The 26,998-nt window shown below is 41.1% G+C and overlaps 1 protein-coding gene across 2 annotated transcripts; it reads left to right on the forward strand.

The window, feature by feature from the left end:
- Positions 1 to 322: 322 nt before the first annotated feature.
- Positions 323 to 26,147, forward strand: fam91a1 (family with sequence similarity 91 member A1). Of its 2 annotated transcripts, none has more exons than XM_063899550.1 (24): positions 323 to 596; positions 1,943 to 2,027; positions 2,363 to 2,514; positions 5,415 to 5,472; positions 7,544 to 7,611; positions 7,890 to 8,003; positions 8,510 to 8,600; positions 9,677 to 9,739; positions 10,210 to 10,316; positions 10,455 to 10,493; positions 12,224 to 12,336; positions 13,650 to 13,756; positions 14,293 to 14,405; positions 14,537 to 14,623; positions 14,781 to 14,910; positions 17,149 to 17,297; positions 17,876 to 18,010; positions 19,207 to 19,320; positions 19,465 to 19,537; positions 20,370 to 20,516; positions 20,969 to 21,070; positions 21,652 to 21,775; positions 21,873 to 21,942; positions 23,946 to 26,147. In XM_063899550.1, the coding sequence occupies exons 1-24, from the start codon at positions 525 to 527 to the stop codon at positions 24,129 to 24,131; spliced, it is 2,499 nt and encodes an 832-aa protein (XP_063755620.1). In that variant the 5' UTR covers positions 323 to 524; the 3' UTR covers positions 24,132 to 26,147. The 2 variants fall into 2 exon arrangements, with proteins under 2 accessions (XP_063755620.1, XP_063755621.1); XM_063899551.1 differs by having other exon boundaries at positions 14,296 to 14,405.
- Positions 26,148 to 26,998: the final 851 nt, after the last annotated feature.

A 26,998-nucleotide genomic window follows, 5' to 3' on the forward strand; every position in this document is an offset into this window, starting at 1 on the left:
TAGCCTCAAAATGAAATATTCAAGTAAATACATGTTCTCCAAAATAGTTTGAGTACAATACTTGAGTCAATTTCCTTAGTTACTATCCATCACTGAAAATAGAAATGAATGGGCTGAGTGCAGGCTTTTATTGATGTGTGTTGATAATAGGAAAACACAATAAGTTATATCCTTTGAGGCAGGTTTTTGAGGTGAAACACTATCTTACATTATGATATAAATCAGGTTTGATAATCTCATCATCTCTCATCGTATTTTCGAGCCCCATTCATATCAACCGTCACGCCTCAACCGGAAGTGACGGATGTAGCCACGAGCGTGACGAACGGCTTGTTCGAAAATACAACAAGGAAGTGAACGTTTCTTGTAAAGGAAAATAACCACCGGATAATAAACACTCTCCTCACGTCGGGGGTCGCTTTGCTCGGTTGTTGGGTGTCGGGGGGGGTAAAGTCACCGTGGACTTGCCCGAGGTTTCAGCTCGTCTCCAGGGATTTTGCTTGTAGCCAGCAAGCTAGCTAGCGATGAACACGGACGTGGAATTTCACATCAGGCAGAATTATCCGTGGACCAAGCTCCCTGCTAATGTCAAACAGGTACAGTGTTTTTAAACTATACTCAGGGGGGAGGTGAGCGGGGAACACCGCTGTGTGCTGGGGGGTGAACCTGTCAATGTCACCGCGGGGCTTTGTGTCATACAGCTGTCAGTGTCGCACCACTCGGTAAATAACCTCTGCAGAAATACAGCCGGAGCCACAGCTGGCCATCTTTACATTACAGCCCCTGAAGCTACACTGGCATCACATGACATGCTGCTCAATAGGTGGCGTCACATGATGTTAACGCGTGGATATCATTCACACCTTTTTGCATGATGTGTGTATTAACTATAGGCTAGCAATGTTAAAGAATTGCGATGGTTAATTTATTATGAATAGTCTGCATAACCTAGACCTCCAGCATAAACGTTGTGCTATCACACTAGCATGTCGTGCTGAAGTGGAGGCGAGTGTATGAACACACAGAGGCTTTGTGCATCCCTGTGCATCCTCAGCAGAGAGAATGTACTTCATTCGCACCCTTGGGGAATATCAGTTTTTCACTATGTTGTAATTCATTTTGACTGACAAACATGCATGTAGCAACGTGGAGGGATTCAGAAATGGTGTGTAGCTGCAGCACAGCAGCCCAGGCATGTATAAGTTCAGTGCTTTGCTCAAGGGCATCCCGGCAATGCCCAGGATCTGACTGGCTCCTCTCCAGCTATCAGTTCACACGGAATACGATCGTCGTCTGTACAGGGACTTGAACTAGCTTCCCTTTGGTTCCCAGCAGACTGAGTAACTGCCGCCCAAAGATATGTGTGTGCAACTGCCCAGAGGCACAATAACAAATTAAAAGTCTGGCATGGGCTTAATTGGTACCGAAGTACCATTTAAGCCCATTTGTGTTCCAAATAAGCCCACAACCACATTAAAAGTTTATTATTTTTTTCAGGTGGTAAACACATATTTACTCAGTCACATGTGCAACTACCCAGAGGCACAATAAAAACATCCAAGTGCCTAAAAGGATGGCTGCTGGTTCAAAGAAATATCCAACAGAATTGCACAAGTTTGCTCCACTGCCCAAGGCTCTGTACCTCAAGGCTTTTTGTGCCTTTGGGCAGTGGAGCAAACTTGTCCAGAGATTTCTGTGGCCCTAACTGAGTCGACGGCCTGCTGTAGCGAAAACAATGAACTCTATCATGACACTGACAAAGTGAATACAATGTGAATGGGAAAACTAGGGGCCAGGACATTTTGTAGCATGGGAAAATGATACACGTTGCACAGACAATGGTCGAAAGATGTTGGTAAAAAGGGGCCCAGTAGGTAATTTTACCCCCTAAAATGTGAAATCATGATCCTAACCTTGTGCTGTTTTGTTTTTTGCTCTGCAGAGTTTGGGAAACTCTCAGCGAGAATATGAGAAGCATGTGCTGCTCTACAGCATCCGCAACCAGCTGCGATTCCGCAATAACCTAGGTGAGTTACGTTTATCCCTCACGCCAGTGCTATAAATACACAACGATTCACACACACACAAAGGCATATGGAATATGTGGACTGGCCAAATATGGCCCCAGCCTGTCAGATACTGATTAGATTAAAAAAATACATCGTAATTAAACAACCCTGCAAAAAGAATAATATTATTTGGACTACAATATCTTGCACTTTTAGTATCGAAATATTCTATTCAGTGCTGGATAATTTCCCCTTTTATTACCTGGATTTAGCTATTTTAGTTTTCCCAGAGGTATGACGGCATGAAAACTCACCCCTTGCTGTGTTGCTACTGTTGTGTGTTTTATGAGCAGTGCGCCACGTGAGGAAGGATGAGCGCAAGTATTACGAGGAGCTCCTGAAGTACAGCCGTGACCACCTGATGCTATACCCCTACCACCTGTCTGACATCATGGTCAAAGGGCTGCGAATCACTCCGTTCTCATATTACATAGGAATCATGGAGGTAAGCTACTCCTGCTGCATGGCAGAACAAAAAAGGGAAGAATGGGGTTTAAATGTCTATGCTATATTTGAACAATATATTGTAGGGCCTTATCTATACAAAACTTGTCTGTGAAGTGTTTTGCTCAAAATACCAAACAGATCACCCACTGTAGCCATGCCCCTCTATTTCAGCCCTGTTCCTGAAGTGCTGACTCTGTGGGGTCGCTTTAAATTTGAGCTGAGCTGAAGCTTGCCACGCCCCTTTGCAGCGTCATGCAGCTCTCTGTACTCTGTGAAAGTTTTCTACTGGGAGAAAATACTCAGCTAAACTCTGCCGTGATTAAATATTATGTTCCAAGCCACGTCAAGATTATTTCTGAAACACTTCTCAGTGTTTAAAAGTAGAACAGTGACATTATATGTATTATATAACCACTTTACTCTCAGTCCCTCCGGCAGACATCCTGCTGAACACACAGACACACAGAGCTTATCGAGGTGATTGATATATTCACCTCGTATATTGGGGACGATAGGTTGGGACGTGTCACGTGGGCGGGACGTTGCCAAGTTCAATGTAAAGCCAGCACACATTTCGGTTATGACGTCAGCAAATCTGGATCAGCTCGTTTGTACCCCCGTTTTTAGAGATGTGAGTAAGGAGGAAAAGAGAGACGGTTGTATTTTCTGACACTTTGTTAGTCTCCTTACACACTAGGGACACAGATTCATCTATAAAAGACGTCAAAAAGTGCATTTTACATAATAGGGGACCTTTAATGTGGAAAGGCTTAAATTCAACCGCTTCTCTGTTAGTCTCCTCAAACACCTGAACATCTATGTTTGTACCCACAGTTTGTGAAAGCTCTGGCTGATTCAGTCATCTAACATTACTTTCTTCTGACACCAAAGACAATAACAAAGGTGGTTTCCACATTCTCATCTGAGCTTACAGAACAATGAGCTGGGTAAACTCCAAGGCGAGAAGCAGGAGTTGTTATTGTTCAGCCGCAAAGATTCACTAATTGGTTTGGGAGCATCCTGTCTCTTAATTTAAATTGAACACTGCCTCATTTTTGGCATCCCTGGAAACTACTGCGGAAAAAAGCCATTTTAGACTTAACAGAGAATCCATAAAGTCATTATAATCAAAAAGATCTAAGCTTTTCACAATCCCCTGCAGCTATTTCTAATGTGTTCTTTGTTCTTGGAAATAAAGTATACGATATGGTACACCTGAATAGATTTACTGAAAAAATACCCTTTGTTGCAGCTACACATGAATCATTTAGGCACAGTATGTGAGAGTAGCTAGAGCTATTGAGCCACACAATTTAAATTAGATGTAAATTGCATGTGAAAAAAAGAGGGAAATGTTGTAACATGACAGAGCTGCACCAAATAGTGCCAAGGTTCATTCATAACATTTTCACTGACAATCCAAAAATCATAATTTATTGAAAAATCAAAGTAATAATCTAAAAAAATCACAACATATTTTAAGCCAATGCCATATTATACACTATTAAAAAAATGTAGCTTATTATATTATAAGCAACAGACACAAAGTGATATTTACTCAGACACTGGGTTATATAAGAGAGATGAATTCATAAATAAGACATTTCATAAAAAGAATCCCATCTTTTTTTGCGATGAATTCACACAATGTGACGACAGCTTTATTCGAAAAACCTCAATAGAAACTTTGATTTAAAAAAAGACATTGTCTACTTCCCTATTCCATGGAGTACATTACCGCCATCATCAGATAGATATATTCGGTTTGTCTCTAAAATGTATTCCTCTGTTCATAGACCTGGCTTCAGTCAGGCACTAGGTGTCAGTCAGAGTCTAGTGAAGCCTCCTGTAGCAGCCCAGCCACACAGCACTGATCCCAGGATAAACACACCCAGAAAATGTTTGCTGCTCTGCAGTCCGTTTGGGCTTTGTCCGCGTCACGCCTCACCCTCCCTGATAAGTCTTACGTCCGTGAGGCCGCTACACTTTCTCTTAGACTCTGGCCAGCCTGGTACAAAAACTGAACTCGTGTGTCCACAGTGCTGTCGCTTGAAAAGTATTCCATATACATATCATGGTTGTGTTGTTTTTAATGACAGTAATTGCCCTTTTCATACACAGAAAGTAAGATACAGTGCTTCACAAACAAAAAACAAAAGACAAAAATAAAAACAATAGTAACTTCCCCTTCTAAGGTGATAAACAGAGTAGTACTAATTAATATAACAGAAACACTTGATACCACCATAAATCAATAAACCCAGGACTTAATACAACAAGGATAATAATAATAATAATCTATATAATAAATAAAAAGTCAAATTAAAAAGGTAGGTCTCGAGTTGTCTCTTAAAAGTATGAACTTTCTCTGTAGCTTCCGTAGTTTAGTACCCTCGGGTTTGTTACACTCGAACCTGATAATTTATAATGTGTAACTTTTTTCATAATGCCCTCGCATATATCTTTTCAGTTTCACCCCCTGTGTGTTTACTCAGAGAGGGTGTGTGCAGATGCCAGCAGCCACATTTGATTGTTCCACTTTCACATTACTTCCCATTTTACAGAGCAGATATGACTAATAAGCCCAAAAGCTCTTTCGTACAGCTTAACTTAAAAAGGCTTCTTTCATTTGGCCGTGCATGCTCAACTTAACTTGACTGAGCTTTTAATTGTGCCTGCTGATTTGCCAAAGGCTATGTCATATTCTGATAATCCGTTTTAAGCACTTAATGAAAATGGGGTGTAGAAATTAGCACAGCCGCCCAGATCTGCTAATCCTGTTATTAACCAGAGGCAGAGGGCCACAGAAAGGGAAAGAGGAAAATGAGTTTGATTCTTTCCCTGTGTCCTTCCTGTCTCCTCCTATCCTAACTCTCCCTTTCTTCATTGCACCTCCAGGATATTATGAACAGCGAGAAGAGTTACGACTCCTTGCCCAACTTCACTGCTGCTGACTGTGAGTTTTTCCTCATCCGTCTTTACTAGGGTTGTGTGTAACTCCCCCACTCCTGATCTTTGTGCTCTCTTTTTTTACATCTTCCCAAGTTCTTGTTTTTGAAAAGCTGACACTCAGCGATGAGGTCGCAGTGAAAAGACCAGAAGTTAAAAGGAAGTTTAAGGATTTGTATTCCGGTCTGGTCATAAGGTCTTTTCACATTGAATATAAACTGGAAATCTTCAAGGGTTATTGGACATTTTTGTTTATTCACGGGGCGAAATCAGCATCCAAATTCATTATTTACATAAATTGTTTTAAATGAAACATATTGCTTTGGTCGGAAAAAAAAGAGCATTTAAAGACATTTCCCTCAGCTCAAAGATGTTCTGTTTTTGTTCAAATGTTGTTGTTTTTCTTCAACACAGACATATACAAAGTAAGTTAAGCCAAATCAAATATGTATGTGGAAGTTAGATGTATTATGTGTTGATAACAATACAAATGCACGTCAGAATCAGAATCAGAAATACTTTATTTATCCCAAACTGGAAATAAAAATAATAATAATTTCCCAGTTTGAGTGTTAGCAATTTGCTTTGTGGAGGCATGCCTTACAAACACATCTCACTATGGTTTTGATGGCTTATTAGAGGAATGATTTCAGAATCCAGTGACAAGCAATAATGAATATAAAACATTTATTTGTATCTCCCCAACAATCCAGCACTGGTAAATCGCTCTTTTGGTTAGACCAATATCATTTCATGTCTTTGGGAATCATAACAAGTTGCTCTTCTGCGATGATAATACTTCACCAAGGCAGTAGAAGTAGAATCGGAGGATGAAACCCTCTTTATTAGTCACATACATGCACACAGCAGAGCACACACAGTGAAATTTGTCCTCTGCATTTAACCCATCCTAGTACTAGGAGCAGTGGGCAGCTATTGAAGCGCCCGGGGAGCAATGGGGAGGGGGGATTGGAGGTGTCCGGTGCCTTGCTCAAGGGTACCACAGCAGGGCCTAGGAGGTGAACTGGGACCTCTCCAAGTAGCCGTCCACTTTCCATATTTTCAAGTCTGTTCGGGGACTTGCGAGGCGCTATGGTTCTCAGAAATGATTACGATTGTGTCAAAGCTGGAAGTGAACAGGCAGTTGAAGCTTTCTTTGTCTTTCTGCTGTCAAGTGTAAAGGGCTTCGGCATTGGCCTGTGAGTGACCGAGTCCTGGCTAATCAGGACCTTCACGCTGTGGAGACAGAAGGCTGCCAGCAGGGGCTTTTCTCCTCAAATCTCCCTGAAGGAGCTTTGGAAGTGTGTCATCCAGCAGTGGGTGGATGGAGAGACAGCAAAGTGTGTGTGAGAGTGTTTTACGTAGGCGGATGTTTGTGTCTCTGTGAAGCGGCAGGATATGCGTGCAGGATTCTGTTGCGTTAGCAGGCCGAAATGCAGACATCCCTTATTGGTTCCTGAATAAACTGGCAGCTGTCCCAGCACATTCTGCTCTGCCCCTTCCACCCATGCACATCATAGGAAAAGGACAAGGTGGGATATAGTCAGATAATTATACCGCTACCTCTGTAACGGCTTTACAACTGTGCTTTATGGACCAGTATTTTCTCAGACACAGACTATACGTCTTCATTTAATCACCGATTAAAATTCATGCACACGTTCACTCTTAAGATAACTCCCAAGATGGATTAGTGGTGCTTTTGTGTCTGGATTTTTGGATGTGTGTTTGGATTGTCTCAGAAAAGGTGTGTGGGTATATCTGTATACGTACACCCTCAGCAGAGTTGGGATGAGTCACTGCTCACTCACAGCAAGCTTTCTCTGAAGCCTCTCTCAAATATGAAGTTGGAAATATCCGAACAAAAACTAATTGTCAAACTTCTTTCTTCTTGCTGTAATTCTCTGCTACAAGCATCAAAGTCTGCAATGTAGAAATGCTTCTCACACATTTCTTTCCAGCTGTACTGCAGTCAGATTAATATGTCTTAGTATGTACGGACATAACATGTTCAAGGCCAGTTGCTGAGTCATAATTGAGTTTGGCGGACTTTCTCCTTTTTTCTCATCATCCCACAGGTCTGCGGCTGCTTGGCATCGGGAGAAATCAGTACATTGACCTCATGAACCAGTGCAGGTCGTCCAAAGTAAGACATGTTTCTCATACAGCCTTTTTAATAAATGTATTCATGTTAGAACATTCAGTGCAAAGTGCATATGGGAATATTGAATATTTAATCCAGCTGTATTTTCTCTGATTTAGTCGATAGCAAACTGCATGGCAATTCTCAATAGATGGAAACAGCCTCATAAATGTAAATAAATCCAGAAAATGTAACAGACTCGAGCCAAAACACGCAATATCTTTCCACTTAGATATTTAGTGACTAGAGACCTCACTTTCTAAGTTTGTCTCCTTTGTCAGAAATTCTTTCGCAGGAAATCAGCCCGAGACCTGCTCCCATCCAAACCAGTGGAAATCTCTGTCGAGCCGTGGTGGACGGCACAGACAGGCTACATCACCGAGGACGATATCAGGGTGCGATAAGTGCTCTGCTTCTTTTTCTTTCCTTGTTTGGCCTTGTGTATGGATTTTAAATGTTTAGTAATGGCAGGCGGGGACGGATACAGTGGAAGGAGAGTAAGCAGATTTAATGATGTTATTTTATGTACAGCAAATGCACAAATGTAATCCTAATTAAGTTTTTTCTACGTTTCATGAATCATTGATTTCCAAAATAAGTGAGAAAATATGTTGACTGGTTTTGACTTTTCAATTAAAATTCATACACGTCACCCACCAAGCTACACTCATTAATCGCATGAGCACCTGCACTGCACGTGGAGATCTCACCTGACTGAAAATAAATACCTGCCGACCTGCCAACGATTCTCCTACCTTTCAAAAGTAGAATATCTTTTTGCAGTTTCATATGTATTTCATCATCCCAGACCCTGCACTCCACTTGTACACTGGAGGGTTTTTGAGAAACAAGACCACATGGTGTGCTCTTATGTTGTGTGTTTGTTGTTGTTTGATTACAGATCTGTTCCACAGCAGAGAAGAAAGCCATTGATAAGATGATAGACTCTGGAGCTCAGCTGGCTGGATCAATGGAGTACAATGTGGTCTTAAGTGAGTATCTGTGACATGTAATGGTCTCATTAAAACGCCTGAAACTACATAATCAGTGTCATAATAAAGTGACGTTTACTCCCTGTGATAAAAGAAACAACAATTATTCATTTCAATAATGTTTTCCTACTTAGCAATAATGTTCTACAAAATATTAGTTATTTATTTACTTTAGAGAAACTTTAACATTAAGAAGCAAAGGATGTTGACATTGTGACTCTCAATTTTCAAGTCCTTTGCACCTATTCATGCTTTCAGCTTTTGTCTAGTTCATATGTTATTGCATTAAAAAGATGTCTCAATCTGTCCCCCTTGAGCTGCATATTTAATTTGAGGTGGACTGAGTATTTATTACACCACTTGTGATCGCTCAAGATTTTGCACGAAGCTTTTCAGACTGCATTGCTTCTGTCTTACTTTTTCCAAATTAGAATTTAGTTCTCGCTCATGTCCCACCCTTACATCCTGTTTCAACAGGAGTTATGGGAACAAGTTGCCCCAGAGGGGTAGTCTCTTCCCGGCTTTACAATCCTTATGGTGCCACAAAAACATTAAGTATTATTGGAAATGAGTTCTTTTTAAACCGTTTATTATTTGCCAGCTGGTACAGCAAGAATTAACTTTCAGAACTTCTTTTGATATAAAATGACATTGGTTGGCATAATGGATAATTGAGTTTGCATCTTCAAAGTTCAGCTAGCAAGAGGCAAAATTCACTTATGGTATTCTGGTGTGAATCTCACAGATGAAGCAGAGGGACTGCGGTCGTGTCCACGCAGTTTAAATGTTAATTAAAGAAGAGTTTCACAGTCATGAACCCCGGCCACTGGAGTGCTGCTGACTGAGTTGGACCAAATACAATTATACACAGGAGACACAGGCAATTTAAATACAAGTCGCAGTTCAAATTAGATTTATTAAGCCATTCTCATATGTGCAATACACAGAACTGAACTGTGTACATGTCAACAATAACAAGTTGATATTGTAAAATTAGTTTTACTGAATGTGGCAGCCATATAATTGGGTTAATTATGCCAACAGACTAATAATATATGTTTGTCTTTTCACTCTAGGCTTGTACAACCGGGGCTTCATTTACGTGGATGTTCCCATATCTGATGACAGCTGCATCTCAGGTATGGTGTGTGTGTGTGTGTGTGTGTGTGTGTGTGTGTGTGTGTGTGTGTGTGTGTGTGTGTGTGTGTGTGTGTGTGTGTGTGTGTGTGTGTGTGTGTGTGTGTGTGTGTGTGTGTGTGTGTGTGTGTGTGTGTGTGTGTGTGTGTGTGTGTGTGTGTGTGTGTGTGTGTGTGTGTGTGTGTGTGTGTGTGTGTGTGTGTGTGTGTGTGTGTGTGTGTGTGTGTGTGTGTGTGTTTAACATCCTGCCATTAATCCCCGCTGATCACTTCCTTAACTGAACGCTATGTGTCCCTTAATTACAACTGTGGGGAAATAAGCATTAAGGGGAACTGACTGTTCTGAAAAGAGGCCTAATAGTGTCATTAAAGAAACATAAGCTATTTAAAAAGAACAACTTTATTGCAAAGTAAAATTATGTTAAAATAAAAAGTATCTGTGTGAATGAGTGTCCCTCCTCTGTGTGTTTCAGTGCCCCCGCTGGAAGGCTTTGTCATGAACCGCGTCCAAGGCGATTACTTCGAAACGCTTCTCTACAAAATCTTTGTGTCCATTGATGAGCAGACAAACGTAGCGGAGGTAGGCTCCAGAAACACGTGTTGTTGTTCTGCTGCATGTAAGATGATTCTGTGTGTGTGTGTTCATCGAACTTTTCAACTGAGTCCTATTTCGTTTTTCTCACTTTCTCTCCTGATCCGCCACCCTCCTGTGCCTCAGCTGGCGAATGTGTTGGAGATTGACTTGGACTTGGTGAAGGTTAGTATCTATGGTTTATTATTACAACAGACTAAAGTTCTGTTTTTCACGAGAGGAAGGAAAAGTGGTAGATCTGGGGAATATTGCGTGCGCTTTCCAAAATTGACACCGACAAAATAGAGTGGTAATTTCCTCTGGTTCCACTGTGGTTTGGAAGAGGTTTTGGGACATGAGTTTTGCCTCTTTGCATGTTTTGAAAGCACACAGTGTAGAAGCATGAAACAATGAAGTAAACAACAACAACATTTTATTGCTCATTCATTTTCTGAGCCAAATATTGAGATTTAAATTTGGAATGAAAGCTGTTACAACAAAACCATTTGTCTGTTTCTTATTCCTGTAGTGTTTGCTTTCAGAAGGTATGATTTTATGAAATTTGACTGTTGGTTATGGGTTGTATAACATGTTGAAGTAGTAGATTGGCTGCCATAAGGATTTTAAATTAAATGATGTGCAAATGAATGAGAAAGCAGGGCTAATATGTAGCCTAGCAAGCAGATGTTAATGCACAATTTGTCTATTTTCATTCTGAACACACACAAACACACACACACACGCTCCCACAGACATACATCTGAGCTATAGACTGTGAAACACACACACTCACACACCCACCCTCTGACTGAAGAGGGCTGTGCAGCACCATTCCAGTTGAATTGGTGCTAGAGTTTGACCCAGTTTTTCCGGGTTTCCTATTCACTGTCGATCAGACACTGAGCCAAACTCCCAGTTTTGTGACCTCCAGTGTGAAGAGCTGAACTTCCCTCCGTTCCTCTGCCTCAGTTCATGCCTGCAGCTTAAAAGCAGCACTTAATAGAAATGGCTGAAGGCTGAGGAAGCAGCGATTCTCCAGGAAAAACCCGGTAACTTTAGAATTGATTGAGATGTCTGAGAGGTGTCCTTTGTGCAGAACTTTTCCCATTGTGACTTAAGTGTAAGTTTCTCTTGTGTGTTGACTGTGAGTCACTTGAAAAAATAAATATGATAAGAGGATGGCCAAGAGTTGACATCAGCTTGCACCTCTGTGTGTTGAGATGTAAGAAGCAATCAAGCCCCTAACGTGACTAAGGTGGCCTGCGTAAGATCTGCAACGGCAAGTCCAGTTGACCACTCTATGAGGAAAGGAAGCGAGCTGACTGTTGAGTGGAAAGTAAGAAGTGTTAAGTCATTGCACAAAAAGTAATCACTTGTTATTGTAATTCCTGTTTGGTGTTGAAAGAGCCTCACCTGAAAGAGCATCCGAGTATCGTCTAGACGCTCTTATACCCTCAAAAGTCAACATTGTTGTCAGTAGAACCCGACCTTTCGAGACAAAAGCAATGTTCTTTTTTTGAGATGATGTTTCCCAAGCAATCATAGGAAGACAGCTATTGTAAAAAGGAAAGCTACCATTTTTGCCACCCACTATCTCAAAAAAACAATACTGTGAGTAAGTGGTTCGATCCACTTTGTTGTTTGCCTTTTCATTCCCCTTTCTCATTGTTTATCCTCACCTAAAGTACACAGGGTTCATACAACTCTTGTGTGATGGGAAAGGCTTCAAGATCCTTCATAATTTTGTCTTGAATTCCTTCAAAGTACTTGTTTTTTTATTTTACAAAAAGCTGTATTTCAGTTCCACATTAGCCCAGCAGAGTGCCAGGTTTAAAGTTGATTATAGTTGATGACGTATCACGGTGAAAGAGTGGATCAAACAACTTTTGTTTTTTGTTGTATTCATTTTTTATCAGAATGCAGTTTCCATGTACTGCCGCCTCGGCTTTGCTGTGAAGAAAGGTTATGTGATCAGCTCAGAACAGCTCCACCCCTCCTGGAAGAACGCTCCGTCCTCCAACAGACTCAAGTATGTACAGGCAGACACACCATCCAATCCTCCCCAAAATTGTTCTAACATATTTTTTTAACCTTTTACATACCGGTATGGTTTGTGCCGTCTAGGAGAGAAATCAAGCTAATGGTCCCTGTCCAGATTTTCACTAAACTACCTGCTATAGTTTAATAAACTCCCCTCTGGAAGGGTTATCCGGACAAGTACGGCGGATACAACTCGAGTCACTTTACGAAGTTTTATTGCGCACACATACACAATAAATTCACCCACTGATTATCCCAAGTGTTTCAGCTACGCTAGCCCGTTGGTAACGTTAGTTACTTAGTGACATTTAGTTAGGTTGTAAACCTGCAATGCAAACACAAAACAAAACCCGAATTAACCAATGAAATTATACACTCGTTCATATTAACATTAATTCCTCATTTAACCTAGCTTAGCTTATAGTCACTCACCGACAAGGCGTACCAGTCCTGACCATCATTTGAATGAAAACAACAAAAGGGGGAGGCACCTTGTGGCGAGTCGTGCATATACACACACACAGGTCGGAAACCAAGTATGATAACAAAATAAACCTTAATATAACATGAAAGATATTACAGCAATCAGTTACAGTAACCTGGTTTGATGACAATATGAATATAAACATAACTTCCTATCACTTATAAATATATATATATATATATATATATATATATATAAAGCAATAGTTTCCTCTGCTGGAAAGTTCTACAGTCCCCTTTCATTTGGTCTTCTGTCATGGTGTCGTATGGCCTGTGAGCACGCGCCAGTGTTGTGTTTCTTTGCTGGAATTGTGACAAATATCCAGTTTTAAGCCAGAGTTTTACTATACACTTTTCAGATCTTCAACATTTTAAAATATATAGTTTAATAGAAGTTATCAGAGAAACAAGCTAAGCACCCAGCAGCCAAACGGCATCGAGCAACATTGATGTAAAAGGGAAACTGCTTTGTCCAGTATTATACCTTTTTTTATCAGCGGGTCCCATTGTTCTGGAGAGGAGGAGACATCTTCTGATAATTGGGCTTAGGGTAAAAATCTCCTGAACTCTTTGAAACAATGAAGCAATCCTAACCCGGTGAAGCTCACTGCATCAACAATCTGCCATGATCCCACGCTGCTTCACAACGACGAGTCCCCAAAGAGGCAGAGCGTCACTCATTCTTTATTTAGGCTCCCAATCAGGAAAAACACATTTCTCTTAATGTTAAATTATTCAAAACATTTTAATTTAATAACCTACTACGCCTGGTTTGGTTGTATTCTCTGGTCCAATCACTGTGGCTCTCTCCTCTGTCAGGAGCACCGTGGACCCTCAGAAGATGCTGCTGTCCTGGGACCAGGGCAGTCCTGTGATGGAGGGAGGCTCCTCAGCCACCGACACCGACACTACCAGTCTGGAAGAAGGTCTTTGTGGACACACACACACATGCACACACACACACACACACACACACACACACACACACACACACACACACACACACACACACACACACACACAAAGCAGCAATGACGCAAATGAAAACACATCTTGATAGTCCTTTTCTAAATATTGCTTCAGAAGTTTTGTAGAAGCAGTGCTAATTAATCCCAGAGAAAGCTTAGTTATGCTTCTGAATTTCATTCTCACATTATTAGTTGTTTTGCTAAGAAGTTTTTATTTGTGGTTTAATATAACTTTGTTATGCCTATTAGGGAGGCAATTTTGTGTTGCTGAGACAAACAAATTGGATATTTTTAAAGTGTCTGCCAACATTTATCTGTTCAAATTTATTTATTTTGAAAAGAGGCACGGTTTGTGTTGGACTCAGAACATTCTGCATGAAACCTTAAGCTCATATCCTCCGTGTATGACTCTTGTGCTTTTGCATATATTCATGTTCATGCATTGAGATATACATTTCTTATACCGTATGTCTGTTTTTTATTTCTCTCTGTAGCAGAAACAGGAAGCGTTAGCAGCCTTAGCATACCAGCTGCTCCCACCAAGAGGATCGCCTTCCTGTTTGACTCCACGCTCACAGCCTTCCTCATGATGGGCAACCTGTCTCCGGTTAGTCGCTGAATGTGGACGCTAGAAAAGACAGATTCTGTGTGTGTGTGTGAGGAAAAGCTGAATAGAGACATATTATTTCATCACAATTGGATGAAATTGATTCATATATGTATTCCTCTCTCCATCAGAACCTGAAGAGTCATGCAGTTACCATGTTCGAGGTGGGTAAGCTGTCTGATGAGACTCTAGACAGCTTCCTGGCTGAGTTAGAGAAGGTGAGACCTGTAATGTAAACAAAGAAAATAAAAACTTGCTAGTGTATCTAGTAAGTCATGCCATAAACATCAGTGAATGTTTAATGACAGTGTGATATGTACATGCTCACAGGTGTGCAGTATACTGACATGCATCTCGTGGTTTCTCTGTCTCCAGGTGGAGAGCACAGCAGAGGGCGAGGCCCAGCGTTACTTTGACCACGCTCTCACCCTGAAGAACACCATCCTTTTCCTGCGCTACAACAAGGAACTCACTCAGGACCAGGGACCAGATATCCCTAATATAGGTAATTATACAGTTACTCCCTCTCAGTCATCCCCATTATGGGTAAATACACGCAGCTGTCATTCTCCCACGTCTGTCTAGAAAAGTTGTAAAAAGGATCTTGGATTCCCTAGTTGTTTTAGTTTAATATTAGATTTTCGTTTTAAAATCACTTTCAAATTTGAAAATATCAGAAATGGTAAGAGCTGGAAAGTGCAGTTTGAACACGGTGGTGACTTAAGTGCCTCAATATTATTTTCATTGCCAGATATATTTATAGTCTTCTATAGTACGTGTAGTCTTCAACACAATGACAAACTTCAGGTAAAAAAAATAGAAATCGTGGAAATATCTGAGTATAGGGATGATTTTTAGGGGGTTAAAGATGTATGCTGTATGACTCTTTTCCAATTTCCCCCTTGAGTCTGTTATTGAAAACATATTTTGAGTTATCATTAACACAATTGAGGTAAACAACCGCTGTTGATTAATCTTTTTCAACTTCTGTAATTGTATGTGTGGTTTTCAATAATCAATCGCTAAGTAATGGAAACATTTATATATATTTTCTGGGAAGGTTTTGCACGAGACTGAAAACCTTTTTGAAGCAATAAAGAGGAAATGGATCTTCTATTTGTGCTACTTTTGGCAAACTTTCCTTCGCTGTAGCTACCCTCACCCCTCACCTGTTTCAAACTTGAATATATGGCCATATTTCATTCAAGTTACTCCTCAATATTCTTAAATCTGCCTGTCCGTCCAGAGTGTAGCTGTATTATTCTACTGGAGTCTCTAGGGGGAGTCGGAGATGACAAAGCTAATCTGAGTCTCCCTGTAACAACGGTTTTACCACCAGATGCTGTTTGTTTGGTTTGGCAGCGTGCCTCACTTCTGATTGTCTCATCTCTCAGTCGTCCTCAGCTGCTGCTCGAGACGTCTGCTTGCGAGCGAGTGCACAGAGAGCCCGCTGGCTGAAGCCTACAGTGATACAAATTATAATGAGAATAAACACTAATTATTATCACATTGCAAAAACCAACATTCAAACCTTAGACAATGCAAGGTGAAGCATCATCCTCAATGCATGGTGGGAAGGGCTCGTATCTCTTTTACTGTCTGAGTTTCAGTTAGTGATTTGCATCTGCTTAACTCCAGTTCTGTTTGAATTAATTATCACCTTTAGCATTAATAGACACCTGTTACCCGTTAGGCTTACGGTATTTCTAGGAGGCAAGCGGTGATCATTAAATCCAAGAAGGCCAGGTCGACACTTTGTCCTTTTGAGAGGACTTTCTTACAAGCGTCTCTTTGAAGACAAGACTTCTCTTAACACCGCTGTTATAAATAAAGAATCTTTACTGGGCTTTCTGGAAGAGTTTCACCCAGATGTTGTTTGATGTATCTCCACTTGGCAGAATCATTTACAGGATCTTTATTTGCACTCATTCCTAGGCTTGTTTTTCTTTAAGGAGGTGGAAGCCAAACTCTTAATATGAACAGGTCCATCAATAATAAATGCGTATTTGTCAACCAGTTACAAAGCAAAACTCAACGTTTGTAGACCAGAAATGGTGCCATAGAAAAAATATTCATCCATGAAATATAGCTGCACCTCTTCAAATCTGTTTACTGTTTGACATCACAGTATTTCGTGGATGCACCCACATATTACAACAAGTATTTCTATGTCTGCTGCTCTTACCTTACATTTAAAGGAATACTAAAGCCTAAGAAGATTATGATGTGTGTAAATCTGAAAACAGGGAGAGATAAAAGTGGTAGAAAATGCCAAATATTGGTTTATGTTCATAGCCGAAGCACCAAAGGCTTAAAAGACGGCAATGGAAATGTAAGATGCGAATCTGTAACTCTAATATTAATATGTAACCAACAGAACAGGCAGGAAGGGGAAAATATTGGTTTCATAGCAGAGATGTTTAGAAACAATTTCCCTGAATCCAGAGGACATTTTGTGTTTGAACTGTACTTTCAGTAGAAATCATGAAAAATAATACTGTATGCTCAAACCTAGAGGTGAACGAGCCACGGTTAGTTATGAGCTGTAGTTTTGTCATCCCAGATTAAACTAACAGTTGGTAATTCATTATTTTTGCTCTCTTCTATTCTTCCACCCTCCATGACGCAACTTCAATCATGTCACAAAAGACACAAACTACATGCATTCAGCCTGATGTCTCCCAGTCTGATCCCAGCTTGTTTGGTATAGAAGTTGAAACCGTGCCTGGTCTGTCCCCTCTAGGTTTCCCCTTGGACATGTTGCGCTGTGAGAGCCTGCTGGGTCTGGACCAGGCGACCTGCAGCCGGGTCCTCAACAAGAACTACAAGCTGCTGGTCTCTATGGCGCCGCTCAGCAACGAAATCAGACCCATCAGCAGCTGCACGCCTCAGGTACACTGCCCAGAGGGAGGGGGAGCAGAGGGGATACTGTGCCACGCTGAGATCTAATGATGACTGTTGGAGAATTGCGAGATTGTGTTTTAGTCGACAGTTTGTGCATGTGTGGTCTGTTTAGTTGTTTGTGCTGTGTGTACGGAGTGATCTGTGGCTGTGTGTGTGTGTGTGTGTGTGTGTGTGTTTGTGTGCACTCAGCCTGCAGTTGCCCCCAACAACAAGGCTACACAAAGAGAGAGGGAGGAAGGAAGGGAGAAAGGCTCATGAGTAATTCCTCTGCCTGGCTTCGCTCCAGCTTTCTCGCTGAGCTCAGAGAGACGGGGGGAAAGAAGTTAAACTCTTGTTGTGCCATTCATGCTGCTATTTATTCGCACACTGCTGGGACTCAGTGAAGTGGAATTCATTGAATTTGTTGCTTTGTTTTCTGCTCGGTTCCACAATGACAGCTTCAATTTCAGCTTCTTCTACAGAAAACACAATTGCTCTCCTTTGTCTCTGTTACTTACCGTCCCTTTAAGCGTGTGTTCGTGTAAAAACTTCAAGGGAAAAACCTTCATGTGTGCTTCTGCCCACAGCATATTGGCCCAGCTATCCCTGAGGTGAGCTCCATCTGGTTCAAATTATACCTGTATCATGTGACCGGCCAGGGCCCGCCCTCTCTGCTGCTTTCCAAAGGCTCCAGACTCCGCAAACTGCCAGACATATTCCAGGTAAGCGCATACTAATAATTAATCAGATAAGTGCACAGTTGAGTAAGTAAATGTATGCCGATAAAGATTCTGTACAAGCTTAAGAAATGTTTTTGAAGCTGGGTAAGAAAAGCCCCGCATGATGTGATAAGAAAAACTAATTTTTGAGCCCGATCAAAGATGTGATAGCACACTTTTCCCCTCCTCTTTGACTGTTGTCCTTTGAAATGTTGACCTTGTCGCTCAGCTTGTAATCAGAGCACTGGAGGTACATTTTCATTCATCTCCTTCCACCTTCATTTGTAACTCGGCGCATCACAATCACATTCATATCACACTGTGCACCTGCATTTCCCGCATCAAAGGCTTCCCTGATACTCCTGGAGATTTTTAACTATCCGGGGAATGCGAGACAGAGAGCAAAAGAGAGTTTGATTTTCACAGAAGAGCAGGATATATCATGGAGAACGGTTTTCTATCGGAACAAACAGCGTGTGTTTTTTCTCCTGTCATTTTACACCATTTAACTGTGTTCTTGCACAGTCATTTTAACTGAAGGATTGACCTCCTGGTGAAACACAAACACCTCACACCTTTATATCATGGAACAGCTCTTAGTCATAAGTGGTCAAACTATAGCTACAGGATGGAGGTTAAGTTATTTTTAAACAGTGTGATGTTTTGTGCAGTGAAAGGTTGACAAGACAACATGTCAATAAACAGAACAAAAATAAGTCTTCTCATTAAACCTTGTTTTTGAAGCTCTCCATAGGGTTTCATTTATTGTGTTGGCGGCCTTAAAACAGAAGCTCTCAACTTAGATTTGATAGAAAGTTTACTAACACATGAATAGTGCTCTGTTATGTATTTACATACATATTTAAGAGGTACAATATAAGAAAAGCACAAGTTTCAGGGGTTGGCCGTATTCCATTATACTTTTTAAATGAGGCCTATTCAAAATGGACCATGGGCCGCATTTAGCCCCCGGGCTTTAGTTTGGACACCCCTGGTCTAGCTGCACAGTTACATTTCCCTTGTGTTAAGTTCCTCATTATGTGAAAAACAATCTTTTTATTATTTATCATTACTTGGTATGGTAAATAATGAGCTGTTGTTCTCCCATGATGCCTTTCACCATCACACCACAGTCTGGTTTCAGGGATTAGCAGCTGTGGAAGAGTCCATTCCTTGACCCATACTCTTTTTCTGTCCAGGTCTACGACAGGTTGTTGATCACCTCCTGGGGTCACGACCCTGGAGTCGTGCCAACATCCAACGTGCTGACCATGCTCAACGACGCGCTCACACACTCTGCCGTACTAATCCAGGTAAACACACATACTGTATGTGAGCGCCACTTTAACATTGAGGTTGTGTTCTCATGTTATGTAACTGCTCTTTGAGTGTTTTCAATAATAACACATTTGGTGCCACTGTGTGGATATATAAACTGTGCTGTGTGTACGCCTCAGGGTCACGGTTTGCACGGCCATGGAGAAACCGTTCACATCCCGTTCCCCTTCGATGCAGAAGATCTGAAAGGAGGTGAGTTTTTATCCGTGGATAAAACTAAGAGAGTATACAGCCGTTGGTGTTTCCCTTTCCTGTAGTGTACATTTAAGTATTAAAACATGTTACAGTAGAGACACAACATACAGATGAATGAACTCTGGAAATTAGCATAATGGGGCCCCTTTAATTTGTTTTGATACAAGAATGATTTCATTAAAGTAATCCAGAGCAAGTCTTAAAGCTACATTTATTTTAGTCTTATAAAGAAATCGTTTAAGCATGAGTAGAGAATGTTTGGCTGAGATTGTTATTTGTTCACATGTTTTTGAGCCAGTACATCTCAATAAAAACAAAAAGACCAAAAGCTTAAAACCACAGAACAAAGATCAGTATTAACTACCGTAGCAAGAAATGGCAGACTTGCTTTCCATTTCTAATAAGCTTGAGTTCATGGAGGTAAAAAGCCACACTGTTCCTCTTGAAAATCACTCAAATGAAGTCATGTTGCGCTATGAGTGTCATGTCACTGTCATGCTGTGTGTAAATAATTAACATAACAGGAGTCAAGCTTTTCTCCTTTCTCTGGTTCCTCAAATATTCAGTTTTTGGGCTTAAGGGTTTAAACACGTCAAACATCATTAAAAGGATTGGAATCCTCTCAAATCCTTCTCTTGTGATTTTCTGTGTGGGGCTTAACACTAACACTGATCCCCTTAATACATCTGCTGTGACAATATTACATCGTCCACAGAAACAGAATTGATATAAATGCCGTGCTGCACCGTTTTAAAAGAAGTTCCTATGGAGTCTTGTTGGAGTGAGCTTCACTGCCGTTGTCTGTGTGTGTCTCTCCTTTCCTGTGCAGACTTCTCCTACTCCAACATGTGTGTGCACAAGGCGCTGCAGAAGCTGAAGGAAAACGTGGACCTGGAGCACCAGTGTGGCTACGTCACCATGCTCCACGCCAACAACAGGCACCGCCGCAGACCCAGCGACAGCAATGAGTGCAGAGGTATAGGACACACTCTTTTTTTCTGCAGATGTTTGTATGTTAGAGACGTATATTTGAATTAGTAACCATGTCTTTGCCTCTGACGGCCATTAACACTGATGGTGCAAATTGGATAAAGATTGCCCACAGTCCAGTTTAATTATTCTGTTTGCTGCATAATTGTGTGCCTGATTGTAATAGCCTTTGCTAATGGACACGGATCGAACACCATTAGCCTTTACCTTGAGATGTACTGATTTAAATGTTGCTGACATAAATGAAACATCTATCTTTTGAATGTAGATATTTACACATTTCATTTTAATTGACCGACCTCTAAAAATGTATTCAGCAAAAGAGAATGAATACAAACGCTTTATTAATGCAGCTTTTTAATTGAAGTCCGTCATCTAGCTGGGAAACAACCTTTAATGTGTCTTAATGCTGATGGAGAGTTGTTGCTTCTCTTCAAGGAGAGACTCATCTGGGTGGAGGCCTGGACAACAACGGCAGCACGGAGTCCTTCGAGCTTGTGACAGAAGAAAACAACGTGGAAAGCAAAGGAAAGACAGACGGTACGGCTCATTTTTGGGTTAACGGGATAGTTCACTCCAAAAAAAATACCACTTTTTTCAAAAATATGTTTTTCTTTTATCTGGGTGCTATTCATCAATCAAGGTTGATTTGGTCTGGTTTGGGTATAGAGGACGTAGAGATGTCTGTCTTCTCTCGAATATAATGGAACTACATGTCACTCAGCTTATGGTGCACACAAACTCATCAGCAATGTGTCTTTCCAGAAATCATGACCCGGTTTCTCAAAAATAATCAGGTTGTGTTATTGTAAGCAGTTTTAAGTAGGGACTATTTTGTTAAACCAAACTTCGTCTGTATCACCATGCAGACGGCTAGTTCCATTATATTTGAGTGAAGGCAGAAATGTCCTCATCCTATCTTCAAAACTTAAAACAAACCAATCTAGATTTATAAACAGCAGGTAAAATTCAATTCTATATTTTTGATTTTGGGGTGAACTGTCTCTGTTTATGTACTTTATTTTCTATTAGTTAACCTTTAAATGTATGTTAATGTTATAAGTCTTAAGTAGTAACGCATGTCCTCGCCATCCCTCCTCTCCGTTTCTCTTTTCCTTCAGGCTTTTCCTCTGAAGATGAGTGGGTTCCTCTTGAGCTGTGCTTCGGCATGCCCCTCTTCAGCTCTGAGCTAAACCGCAAAGTGTGTCGGAAAATCGCCTCCCACAAACTGTGCAGCAGCGAAAGGTACAAAAAACACCACCGAGCATCCTCAAAGATTTCAATTCTGTTTAAAACTTTGAAAAAAGGGTAAAAGACGTCTGTTGTGACTTTGTTGTTTCAGCCTTCAAGAGCTACTTTACTCAAGCCGGAAGCTGTCGCTGAAGGTGTTGAGCTTCGTTCAGTCATTCCAGGTAAAAACACTCTGCTCTCTCTTCAGGTTGACTCTTGAGAATACTTGCAGAAATATTTATCTTTTGAAAGTATCAGCAATCCGAGATGTATGATTTCAAATTAGGTCTGTTAGATTTAATCAAGATTAAAAACTGATTAATAATTAATATCCAATTTAATCTTGAGTTAATCTGCTGTAGAAACAACATTGTGCTTTAATGTGAGAGAGAAGGATTTTTAAAATGTGGAAAACAATGAGTGCAACAATCATGAATGTGTTATCACGTTTGAAAACCACTTAATTACATCTTTCATTTGTAATCGTCTACACAAATAAATATTGCCAGCATTTCTAATCTTGAGATAATGAGATGACTAAAACTATTTTGATGCAATAGGCTTAAAGGTCCCCCATGTTACTCTTTGCAACAATAAACTATAGGTCTCAGATATATACGAAACATGTCTCTGAAGTGTTTGGCTCGAAATACCAAGCAGATCATGCACTGTAGCATGCCGTTAACCCCTTTGTTTCAGCCCTGTTCCAAAAGTGCTGATTCTGTGTCTGTAGCTTTAAATGCTAATGAGCTGCTGCTGGTCATGCCCCTCTGCGGGATGATTGGTTAACCCATTTAAGCCGGGAAAGCGGTGCCGCATTTCTACCATAAAAACCAGGAGCGCTGTTGCGTCATTCTACCATTGAAGCAGGGAAAGCGGATACGTCATTTTCTGTGGACAGAGCTCTGTGGTATATATTTGCATTAATTATCAGCATCTTAGCCAATGAAATCCATCAGAATATACACGTGGCATTGTTTGGATTTTTTTTTAACAATCATGGCCGACTTAGACTACCGCGGAGGGAATTCTGAAGTTAGTGAAGGTAGTGATATTGACGATCTGCACAGCGCTGATGACATTATTGCTGACTACTTTGAACCCGTCGAACCAATCGACCGGGATTTATGGTTAAGACGTATGTTTGAAGACAGCGACGATGATGACCATGAGTTTGAAGGTTTTGAAACCGAGTGGAGGACGGAGAATTACTACTCTAATCCACAGAGTTTTTTCAACCGCACCCCAAGGGTGAAAGTTGATTTACCTGCAGAGGCCACTTATGAAAGCCACAGCTGTAAGCTCTCAACTACTTTTTGAATTTAGTTTCTATCTGCTACAGAGGCTGAGAAATCAATTATTTAGTATGCTTTGACACAATTGCGGAATTTCCAGAAACACTTCAGGTGTTAGGGGGTTCTTCTAAAATCGCCCATAGGTTTTACAGGCATGTTTTACAGGCGTTTTAGGCATAAATGGGTTAAAAAGACTTCTAAGTGAAGGTAAATACTGTAAAGCAACCTTGGCTTTTTATTGTAACTTATTTTAGAACAGATGAAGGACAATACCGTGGACATACCGAACATTGAAGGTGCCATAGAATGAAAACTGTGTTTACCTTGGCATAGTTGAATAAGGACAGTTCGGTACATTGAACTGACATACCGTGAACCTCAAACACCGTTGTTTCCTCCTTCACGTGCAAATCATGAATATGCATATCACAGTAAAACGGGTGAATTACGACAATCCCTGTGTGTGACGTAACACATGGTAGTCCAGCCCCAACATTTGCATACACCAGCTACTGGAAACACTAATGCTAACACTTACCACTCCGTAACGTTGCACTCCAATCTCCGACCAACTGGCTGTTCTTCAAATTCATCGGTTTCCTCCTCCGATAAAGGCTCTAACATGTAAGGTTGGATGTCAATAGCCTCCATGGTTCATCTCTCACAGTTTCGCGAACTTCACTTACTTCTGTGGGCTCTGAGGCAGCCATGGATTGCTACTTGTAAACCAGCCAATCAGAGCAGAGCTCGTCATAATTATTTAAATGAGTCAAAATCAAACGGAGCCATTCTTCTTGGCTTTTAGTAACTTTTTCATCCTTGAGAAATGACCCATGTCTCCCTGTATTCCTGGTTGTTCTGATCTGTGCCGTTTTGCCCTGTGTTGGCAGGAAGGCATCCAGCCCTCTGACCTGGACAACGGCGTGTCGAACCCTCTCAGTCAGCCCCCGGCCGAGTCCGGCGTCCCCCTGCCTGCCCTCAACCTCATCTTCAAGGACGGGCAGCTGAGGGAGTGGAGCGGGCGGGCCCCTCCTCCTCTCGACATCTCCGCTCTGCAGAAGGACCAATCCACATAAATCCACCTCCCCAAAAAAATAAAACTTCCAGATTTGGCCATAAGGGAAAACCTCCTCTCACCAAAAAGGCCCCTCCTCTCACTGAGGGAATTTGTTAATCGAGGTCCAGCCCTGCATCGTATCCATCAGTATCCAGTCTTGGGAAAATTAGCCCCGCCAGCACTTCATCACCTACTGTATGAGGAATCTCCTTCTGACAGTGTTAAACCCCTCCTCGCTGTTCCCCTCTGTGATTCCTCATATCCGTAGCAACGCAGTGTTATCTGTTGGAGTGGTGCTATTATCACAGTATATAAGTGATACAGGTAAACCTCACCTGGAAGACCATTTACCTGGAAACACACACGATGTTCTCCACTGACTATCCCCCCCCCCACCTTACCCTTCTTCAGTTTATGGGTGTTCTTTGAGAGCGGAGTGTAAAGTGGTTATTAATTGTATAGATGTTATAGGAAATGACCCACAAACTACATGAAGTATGACATCTGCAGGAATCATTTGACTATATGCATATTCCAGGACCAAGTTTCAGGACAGATGGAGTCCCCCCCCCCCCCCCCCCCTGTGTTGTCTCACTTTACGTGATCTGATGCATGATACTGTTGCACAACTCATAAAAAAATACTTTCCTCTTTACTTGTAATCAATGTCGGGGGCATTTATAATTTGCACTGTGCAGGATTTCTTCAAACCTGTGGATGAAGTAATGTCCTGTAGTTATTTTTAAACGTTGGATTCCTTGTATTGCGTATCTGGTTTTAAACGTTAACCACAAGAACGGGCATCAGAGAAACTGCCATTTTTTTTTATTCTTTGTTATCATTCTTCCTCAGTACAAGAAACACCAAAGACCATTTTCTGTTCCTGTATAATAATTTCCTTTTGTTTATTTCTTCAATTTTTACTTTCTTTCCTTGATTTTGCTGCCTCTCACTGTCAGCCAATCAAAAATGACCAGGACTTAATCAAATCTCTAGGTTGATTAGCTTTTTTTTTGTTGTTGCCTTTTTTAAGTGATTTACGCACATATAAACAAGTGTCTACAACTAATAAAATCATCAAAATAGAGCCACAAACTAACAACATCGCCTTGTTGAAGAGTGTGCCAAGATTAACAAAGTTGACCTGATTGCCGAACAGGTTTGTGTGTTTGACCAAGGCCTGCCGCTGCCAGTATTTACCACCTGGATCGAGTCGAGTTAGTGAGCAGTGCACTTCGCCAGCGCACCACACTCTCCAAAGGTTTCTGTTTACACCGTGTTGAAAAATGGGGTTTGTAGTCTAGAGCGGAGAAGGCAACTTTGTGGTGAAGGCTGTCTCAGACATATGGGATGAAAATGCTAATGCTTTGACCGGCATTTCAGAGTTGTTTTGGCCCGAGAGTCTGAATTCTTTCATGAGTTTTCAGTGTTGCTCCAAGAATATAGAAGACTTTTAATTCCATTTAGAATGCTAATTCATTTAGTTGAACATTTTTCTTATTTTTTAATGGAATCTGTCTCCTGCAGTTTTTGACCCCACTTGTGGTTGTTGTTTCTAATAATATGATGCGGAAATAGATAAAAAAATAGGACTAACAAGAGGTCCGGTTGAAGCATGATGACTGTGTAGAAACTGTTGTGTGTAAGTTGTGTATGCGTGTGTGGTGTACACCTTACTCTTGGTGTGTTTTTCATACGCGCCTACCTTTCACAGGTCTAGTTGCAGTGCTTGGTCATCCTAGATATCCCCCATCCTCCACCACAGTGTTTAAAAAAATGCTAGTTTTATATGTCAGCCTATATTTTAGGAACTCTTTGTTGTAGCTCGTTTGATGGGACTGTGAATATCATTGACTGAGTTCATAATGCTCTTGTAATTAAATGGGATTTAAAAAATATAAAAAATGACATTCCTTCAACATGCACTTCCTCCACCCTTACTCCATTTTCCCCTCTGCTCCAGATACATGTGATTATGATGAATAAATATGTAAAAAGTATATGAGAATATAAATAAATATGTAATAAGAACAAACTCTTTTTTCCTTCCTGAAAATGTCTGTCTGTGTCTTTCTTCCTGATCTACACTTTGTTGTTTTGTATCACTGATTTCAGCCTCTACTGCCTCTGAACTATAGCCAATCACATTACATGACATTAAGCCACACTCGGTAGATGTTTTCCTCGCCAGGTGGAACAGATGGCATGCAAGACGCAGCGGTCCGGATGCTCTGTCCATCTGCCTCGAGTACACACTTCTTCACCCATCGTTGTAGATTTAAATGAACACTTATTTGAAATACAACGTCTAAAACATGGATGTGCAACGTCATGAAGGGCTACTATTGTTTTTCAGGAAGTGTAAGGTGTCGGTTTATAGTTGGCTCTGCACCCAACGGACAGGTGGATCCCCACCTAATTGACTGTGTCTCCCAGGCCTCCCTGCTCCAATAATTTCCTAGCACCACAAATTACAGTGTGTCACTGGGGGGGCACCAGGGGCGTAAACTGGGTCATGCCACCAGTGGATAGGACGCACCGAGAAAGAACCAGTCATATGGCCTGCATGTCAACACTTTAACAGTTCATTTCTTTCTGACACCCTCAGCCCTGCACTGATGCTCACACGGGAAAGGTGTTATTCATCTGCTGTATTCATTCTGCAGATTCTACATTTCTGACTTCCATCACATGCATTGTCAAACTGCTCCAAGACTTAAAGCTGAAATGTAAAAACATTGCTCACATACACAGTAGCCTACAATCAAACGGTTGAACCAGACCTGATGAAAGGTCAGTGAAGGTTACACCAGTCTCTTGAAAGCTGAAATAGTGTGCTTTATCGTCATTCAAGCTCAAATGCAAGTAGCTGACATCATCTTAGAC

Source organism: Eleginops maclovinus, chromosome 13 (assembly GCF_036324505.1).
Source record: "Eleginops maclovinus isolate JMC-PN-2008 ecotype Puerto Natales chromosome 13, JC_Emac_rtc_rv5, whole genome shotgun sequence".
Lineage (NCBI taxonomy): Eukaryota > Metazoa > Chordata > Actinopteri > Perciformes > Eleginopidae > Eleginops > Eleginops maclovinus.

What these genes read in the sequence shown, in the direction of transcription:
- fam91a1 (XM_063899550.1), top strand. Translation starts at nt 525, where the DNA reads ATGAACACGGACGTGGAATTTCACATCAGGCAGAATTATCCGTGGACC. An exon ending in ACCAGTGCAGGTCGTCCAAA is followed by an intron (nt 7,612 to 7,889) that starts GTAAGACATGTT and finishes CTCCTTTGTCAG; the next exon opens with AAATTCTTTCGCAGGAAATC. An exon ending in CCGTCCTCCAACAGACTCAA is followed by an intron (nt 12,337 to 13,649) that starts GTATGTACAGGC and finishes CTCCTCTGTCAG; the next exon opens with GAGCACCGTGGACCCTCAGA.